We start from the raw sequence: 8,497 nt of genomic DNA on the forward strand, positions 1-8,497 counted from the left end.
GCAGGAGCAGGCACTGCCCAGGCGGGGCTGGGGCACAGGATGGAGGCGCAGCTCATTGGGGGATGCGGGGCTCCTGCCACTGCTTTCACCCCGGAAGAGCACTGGGGCACAGGGGGTGTGTGCCCCCCAGATCTGCATGGGGTGGGCTGGAGTTGATACTGCACGGCTCTTTTCAGCAGTGGCTGGGCTCGGAGTGGGCACCAGTGGCACTGGGAGGGGCTGCAGCCATCTCAAATTTCGCTGCAGCTCTGCTCCCAGCCGTGTGCCATCAGGCGCAGCCCAGCTCCATGTCCTGCCTCCACCGATGCACTGGGAAGAGCTGAGACAGCACCAGGAGGCTGGCAGTGGCAACGGTGCTGGGAGCAGAGCTGCGGTGAAATTTGGGGTGGATGCAGTCCCCTCCTAACACTGCTGGTGCTCACTCCGAGCCCAGTCCTCGCTGAGAAGAGCCATGTGCAGCACTGGCTCCAGCCTGCCCGTACGGATCAGGTGGCACACCCTGCCCCCCCCGCCTCCAGGGGTGCAGGCAGCAGCTGGAGCCACACACTCCCTCCCCCCCACGAGCCATGCCTCCCTCCCGGGCAACACCTGCCCCCTCCCTCCCTCACTGCAGGGGCTTTGATCTGCACCCCCACGCCCCTTCCCTCCCCTTCTGACTTATCAGCTAGAAGCAGCTCTCCACACTACTGGCTCTGCTTCATGCTGCACTGCAGCTGCAGGCAGCACGGGCATTTATCGGACCCATCGGGCCAATATCTGACGCAGCAAATTTTCTTTATATCGGTACCGATCTGAAATCGGACCAAAGTATTGGTGCACCTCTACTAAAAATTGTATGTATAGACTTAATGCTGGTAAATTCTAAAGTATTTTTCATTTGCATATCCTTTGTGATTTATTTAGACTGCACTAGTTTGCTTTTATTGTTTTATGTTTATTCCTTAATGTTGCTTTTTAATCTGAAAAAAATGATGTTGCTTCTCAGAAAAAATCCATTGATTTATTTTTAAATATGATTTGGTTATACTGTATTATAATTAGCTGACTATAATTTTGCTGTTTGTTTCAGGTTTACAATCAAATAATCATATTAACAGGGTAGTAAGTCATCCCACACTTCCCGTAACCATTACAGCTCATGAAGATAGACACATCAAATTTTTTGACAATAAAACGGGTAAGGATATTTAAATGTAGTTCAGTGATGTACAGCTGAGTAATGTACAAAGCAGATCTTTGCAGGTATTAGGAGCTCACAGAACTCAGTAGAGACCATGGCCTAGATTACTGTTTTGGTATTTCAAGTTAGCGTCTTTTAGTAATAAGATACTGTAACTTCCTCAGTGCTATTTGCATGACCCTATTAAATAATGCTGCCTATCATTACTTTCAGTATATAAAACATTCTGTTCTTCAGTTTAATTGTACATTGTTGGAAATTCCTATTTGAATCTGGGACTTGGTGGCAGGATCAGTTCTTAAAATTGAAATAAGTGGGCCAAGGAGACTGGAAGAAATTAGTAAAATACCTTTGTACATGGAGAGGCAACAAAATTGAGCTCTGGAAATAATAAAAGTAGGTGCCTCAAATATATGGAATAGTTGAAGTTATCAGATGAAACTGAAGCTGAAGAGAAACTTCGGAATCAAAATCAGATACAAAATTACTACTACTTTGATTTAACCTTTAAACCTTCTCACTTACAAAGCTCAATATATAATAGTTGCAACCTGTTTTCCTTCGTTTCAGCCAATCAAAAGTAAGCATGCTTATAAAAAGTTTTTCAGTATGTTTAAAGATTGAAATTATTTACCACTTCTAGTTTATCTTTTTCTGAAGGATCTTTATGAATTAGGATTTTAAAAGGGAGCGTATAATGTAATTCTGTGCACAATTCCAAGATTCAAGCAGCAGCATTCATTGCACAGTCTTTGCTGTGGACTTGCCTCATCTTACAACCTTCTTGGCAGGTTTCCTAACAGATAAGTCTGATCAAGATGGCCCAGGATTTCTTAAGGTCTTGGTAATGTTGTCAGCAGTTCTACAGTCATTCAGAGTAATAGTTGCATTTTTCTTTCAGTTACGAACATGATAGGTCCTTCATAGGGAGTTATGTTCCCAAGTTGTAAGTGGAAAAACAGCTTTTCTCAGTAAAGCTATTTTTTGTGGTAGTATATAGCTTGGGGGGAAGGAGGAGATGGCCTTCTTAATAACCACTGTGACTTTCACCGTGGCTGATTTTTATGAAAATAAAGCATCTTTTTCTGTCCTAGCTTCTCTGGATACTTTACATCCTTTTGCTTGAGCCTAATTACTGTCCTGCTGGCAAAAATTGAGTGCATCCATAGGCAAAGCTCTTCTATAGCAGCAGAACCTTACTTTCTGCTAACAGTTACACTGTGTCTGCTGGGTGCAATAAAGTAGCTTCTGCTGTTCAAGAGCAGCCACACGTGAGAAGTTTTCTCACAGCAGCTAATGTCTCTTCAGTATTTGGTTCCTTCCCGGGATACTCTTAACAACAGTCTGGTAGCATAACTGCTGAGTGAAGCCCTAAAATCATCAAAAGCACCTGGATGTGCACCCATTCTGGCAGATTGATAATAGCAGCTGTTCTCTGGCAGCCGAGGCAGGTGAGTGTAGACCAGGACCCAGGCTCAGTCACTGGTTCTTGGTCAGACAGTTTCTTTTTAAGTACAGACATAATGCAGGATGTAATTGTACCTTAGAGATTAACTTGTTTAGAGAGGCAGGAACTTTCACAGGCTATAGCCTGCTTCATCAGATCCAGTGAAGTTTGTAAGTATAGTTGTTGAAATGTCAAAAAATAATTTAGGCAGGCAAGCTTCTCTGGGTAGATGTGATATCTTTTATTAGACCAACTGAGAAATTGGAAAAAAGTTATTAGAAAGCTTTCTGGCACAAGCACCCTTTAGGGTGCATGGGGAGTCTCTGCTGTTCTCAGACCTTTTTTGTAAACCAATAGACACTAGCTTCAACCTTTGCAATTATGTCTAAAATGTCATATAGCAATCCAAGGTTGCCTCAGGCAAGTGCATCTGGGGTAGTGAGAGGATGCACTTTTCCAGTGCAACCTGTCATTATATTCAATAAAGAGGTCCAAGTACGATCTGTATGTTACTTCTCCCTTTCATTTTGCCGTCTTTCCTAGGCTTTCCTATCCCCTGACATTAAGTGTACATTGGTTATTGCTTGTCTGTCAAAGGTGAAGGTCACTTCTTTACAGATATGTTAAAACAAGGAAAATACCCTAATTTACTGGGAATGCTGGAGTTCTTTTGATCCCAAATGGCTGATGCAGTTTGTAAAACGGATAAAGTTCAGGAAAAGATGAGATGAAAGAAGGAATAGAAAAATATGCAGCAATTTGTGCTAATATATATCACAACGTGTTCATACCCTTGATCAAGAAATTGGAAATGCAGTAGAATGTTAGCTTTCTCTTTGTTCTGTGAACTGTGTGTGTGTGCGCGCGCGTGTCTTTAGATACATACATGCCCAAATGACTGGCATACAGCTTTATACATATTTGCAATGATTTTGAATATATTGTGAAAATTATTTTAAAACATTATTTTATTTGCCCTCCTCTTTCTCCTCATGTGCGCACACAGCTATCAGAAATGATAAATGAGATCTAAATATTCCCAGAAGAAAGCCAGCCACTTTACTTTCCACATTTCCCAATTTTTTCATATTCTGCCTTCAGTTGGCAGCTGGAAATCAAAAGTATAATGCTAGAGGATTTCCATATGCTTTTAATGGAATGGTCCCATTTGTGACAAACAGCTACTTTTAAATTGCCTGCTGTATTTTTTTTTGTTAAACTCCAATAAAAATATGTTTTTGTATAAAATTGTGGTCTTGACTTTGAGGCTTTGTAGCCTGAATGGTGTAAGAATGTAGTTGCCAGCCAGACCTACTTAATCGGTCATGTTCTAGCTGTAACTGCCAAAAAGAAGGTGACCAGCATTTGGAGACATGGTATTTGTAATGTGAAAGCACCTACTTGCAAGTCATCCAAACCCACTAGTGTCTGCCATCAGACATCTTTTAGGTTGTCATTTTTACAACTTAAATGTTTAAAATGCTTGTCAGTACCAAGCATTGTCAGATTTAAGGCTATATACTTAATAAACTCTGGGTTGTTGTTCTGCTGCCTGATGGCACATTGCATCTTTAATGTGATTCTGCCAAAAAGTGTGAAGATAAATTATGGGAAACTTACTCTTTTTCACTTGTAGGTAAAATGATCCATTCTATGGTTGCTCACTTGGATGCTGTCACAAGTCTAGCAGTAGATCCTAATGGAATCTATTTGATGTCTGGAAGTAAGTTTTAGGATTTTTTAAATCATTTAGCAAGCTTGTGTGTATAACATTTAAAGTATTTACAAGCCTAATGCTGTATATTTTCTTTTTACACAGGCCATGACTGTTCCATTAGATTATGGAATTTAGACAGCAAGACATGTGTACAAGAAATAACAGCCCATAGGAAAAAGTTGGATGAATCAATTTATGATGTAGCATTTCATCCATCAAAAGCATATATTGCCAGTGCAGGAGCTGATGCCCTTGCCAAAGTGTTTGTGTGACATAGCAAAACAAACCTGCGGTATAATAGCAGGTCTGCTTGGACAAAAAAGAGGGAATGCGTCACTGCCATCAATGATAAAGGTTACAGATAAGACACTACATCTGATCTGCCTGGGCAAAGGTTGTATGTGGGGCAGGTATAAGTTGGTGAAAAGTCACCGCATCTTGAATAATGTCGGGCTCATTCATTTAACTGTAATTACTGTATTTTTGAGGGGAAAAAAAAGACAACCAGTATTTGTAGCCTTGACTGGATATGAACTGAGCGTATGTCTGTTCTTTAGGTGTCTTTAAGCGAACGTGGAGTCTGATCTTACAAAAGACTTTTATTTTGGACTCTGTGTGCTGCCTTAGGGTTAGGAATGTGGTGCTCTTGTGGGGGGAAGTGAGCTCCAAGAGTAGCTTTCTTTTCATCTCTTAGTGATCATCTGTTTATCAGTTGAATGCCACAGATTCCCCTTTTAAACTTTTATTTTGCTTTAAAGAAAAGGAAATTTAACTTAAAATATTTTAGCATTAGTTGCACAAAATGTTTGGATAAAATTCTAGTTTTTATAAGTCTTTTTATATATTTAGCCTGTCACAACAGTGCTCAAGATTGTATCAATGATGTTTTTTCTGCATTATAGAACCCTAAAACACAGAGATCTCACTGACCCGCTGCCGTGTAACCACACTCTTCCCTTCTTTTGCCTAATACAGCTCAGCTAAGTCCTTTCATAAGGATGCTAATTCATCATCATCACATAACTGTCTTCATAAATATAGGACTGTAAAGAAGTGTGTTTAAATGAAACACAGAGGGGTTTAACACCCTTCAATGAACTCTTTAAAAATTAATCTTGGCATCCTATCACTATGTGATATTTTGTACATCTTACTGTATTTACGATTTTATTTATCAAGGATTACCCATCTTGCTAATGGCCTATTGTTATTTATTTCACTTTTTGTTGGTCTTTATATCCTTTTATGTAGTGTGTTAAAGGGCCCTGTATATCTATTATGGCACTCATTGAACAGTCTAAAATAGACTAAAATGGGACATTTCATAGTTCTAAAGTTACAAACCAAGGTTTTTTTTTCTGGTTAAATACCTGGAGTGAAATTGATTCCAGAAAAACAATCTTGTTTCAAAACTTTTGGAGTGAAAAATATTTTTATTTGCGTTTCAAATAGAATACAAAGGTAGTGGATTCAAGATTCATAAATCTGCTGTGTTTGGACTAATTACTCCCTGCTTTAATTTTTTTCCAGATGTGCTTCAGTTTACAGTGTAACTAAAGATTTTGTTTGTGTAATGCATGATTACGACAATAAAGTATTTTTTCTAGTCTTCCACAAAACTTTTCTGATCAGTTTGCAAGTTTTGATGAGTTTTGTAAGGTTTCTGTTTTACAAACTATGAATCAGCAAATTTTTAAGATTGTACCACATAGCAAAAGTACAGCTGTTGAAAAATAATGTATATAAAATGCATATAATAAATATTAAATGGTGTACCTGTATGTTACTGTTGGCTACATTATTTTGTGTTACAGTTTAAAAGTGTCATTCTACAAGTTACCAAATTAAGAAATGAAGATCCAAATTCTATTTAAATTGTCACTATTTTTGTTGTTTAAATAAACTGCATTTAACATGTGTGAATGTCAGGATTTGAGCAAATTGTTCAGTTACTAGCAGTGGCTGTCCATATAAGAACATGTCTCCATGCTATATTTAAAATAAGTTTCTCTTTGGGATCATTAAAAAAAATATTCAGAGATTCTTTGAATATTTTCAGAATGTTAATAGCTATCCATTATCTTCAATTGTTTCATTAGATGAACTGATATTCATATGGAATTGGGAGTTGAATAGGTACCCAGGTTTTATTTCCAGCCCTGTCACTGCCTCATTGCATTGACTTGGGAAATTCAGCTAAATTGTGAGTTCTGCAATTTTGCTATTCATAAATCAGATGTATTCACCCTTGTCCATTTACTTGGGATCTTTTGTTGAAGGGTGCACTTTAAGTGCAGATTCTGTTTCTACCAAACAGATGAGCTGATCATTGAGCAACCTCTGTGATGGCTCTTTTTGTTAAAAAATATCAGCAGAATAGAAATTAAGTCTTTTACTTTTTCCTGCAATAATAATATATTACTGAAGTACAAATTATACTTCGAAGCCTTTGGAAAATGTTCTTATGTGGTGCCAACTGTGGTTGCATAGGATTCATCCAATTTAACAATGAGTAAGGGTATCTTGTTCCATCTCAAATCAAGCAAATTGGATGAAAAATGAGCGGAAACTGATGTGCCCATGGCCAGCAGTATAATGCAATCATACTCTGAAATTAATTTTGTTTTTAGTAGTAATGTCATATTGTTTGAATGTGCTGCAGTTAATTATATTGTGTTAGGAATTGGAGAATTTTTTCCTTGACCGTCAAGATTAAGGTGAGGCTTTCAGTAATTGCTTGTAGGACACTAAGATTTTTTTTTTTTAAGTAACATTCAGCTAATTTGCACTTTTGTTCCTCCAGTCTAAAGCATTCAACTAATCAACAGACAGCGAGTGTTGTTTGAATTTTATTGGAAGTAATTTCATAATTGCCTTTTCTGAAGCCAAACATTGTTTCTGGCAGCTTTTCCAGACTGCTGCATTTTTATGCTTAAATTAAATGTGATTGTTTAATAAACATTGTCATGCATTAACATTTACCTTTTTTTGGAATTGTATTAAAATTGAAATGGTAAAAAACAAACAAACCCTGCTTATTTTTCTTAATCTAAACCTTGTTAGGATGTCAATTCCTTAAAGCTGTGTTGGTTTAAATACTGTGTCTTGGTTCCGTTTACTAAATGCTGACCATCTTGAACACATGCTTAGTTGTGTTTATTGATTGCAGTATATAACATGTTAAAAATTCTGTTAGAGTTCTTATATATGGAACAGCGATTGCATTGTCAATGGGAGATATTGGCGCTGATTGTGCTGAACTAGGCATTTTTCATTAAAAAACAAAATCAGATTTTTTAAAATTCCTCTGCTTTGAAATGACGGACTTGCTGGCACTCAGCATTCAGGACTGTATGGACTGACTTGCTGGCTTCTCTGTAATCGGATACTTTTTCACTTAGCCTTCAAGAATGTGTGCTACTGCCATATTTACAGGCTCTGGTTGCCAGTGCATTGTAGGCTCCCTCCTTGTCTGTCTTTTCATTATAGGAACTGCTATAAGGAGATAAATGTTCTGTGTAGTCTGGTTACTAATCTATAGCAGTAATTCTCAATCATGATGCCATGACACCTATGGGTTGCCTTGAGATTCTTTCAAGAGTGATGCCACACAACATTAGCATTATTAGATGTGTAAACATGATTTACAAGATAAAGCCAGAGCTTTCAATAGGAATCCATAGTGTTAAAAACTGTCTGGCCTGTTGTGGTTTTTCTGTGCTCTTTGCAAGAGAAAAATTCTCTTATTATTTTTCTGTAGTCAAAAATTGACTGAAACCAATTTTCCAAGGAGTGCTTTGAGTCTAAAAAAATATAAAAAGGTTGTGCTGTACAGAATACAAATATCAAATCCTTAAGAAAAAGTGTGTGTAGACCATCAGTCAAACTATCTTCATTTGAGATTGTAGGGGAGAATACATTTCATATCACCTGGTAATAATGATGTGCCCTGAAATATGAGAATTAACATGTCACTTCTTCCAAATTTATTAATGTATGTTATTCTTCCAAATGGATAGCCCTCTTGTTTTAATCTTCTTTATTTTCAACAGTAATGCTTGGTAGCAAAGATAGTTCCATGGGCTGATGATGATTAGCTCTGTAGAAAGTACTACTTTCTCCACTACAGACAGGTTGATTTAACTTTTAAAAT

At 37.8% G+C, this 8,497-nt stretch overlaps 1 protein-coding gene across 1 annotated transcript in view; it reads left to right on the plus strand.

Moving 5' to 3' along the window:
• The window catches only part of STRN3 (striatin 3), an 89,491-nt gene extending 82,122 nt beyond the window's left edge, over nt 1–7,369 (plus strand). Inside the window, exons 16-18 of the mRNA XM_025202479.1 lie at nt 1,070–1,177; nt 4,264–4,350; nt 4,447–7,369. Of these exons, the coding sequence (XP_025058264.1) occupies nt 1,070–1,177; nt 4,264–4,350; nt 4,447–4,616 (365 nt within the window). The 3' untranslated portion in view covers nt 4,617–7,369. The remainder of the gene's footprint in view (nt 1–1,069; nt 1,178–4,263; nt 4,351–4,446) is intronic.
• The last annotated feature ends 1,128 nt before the right edge of the window (nt 7,370–8,497 follow it).

This window comes from Alligator sinensis, unplaced genomic scaffold (genome assembly GCF_000455745.1).
Source record: "Alligator sinensis unplaced genomic scaffold, ASM45574v1 scaffold720_1, whole genome shotgun sequence".
Taxonomy (NCBI): Eukaryota; Metazoa; Chordata; order Crocodylia; family Alligatoridae; genus Alligator; species Alligator sinensis.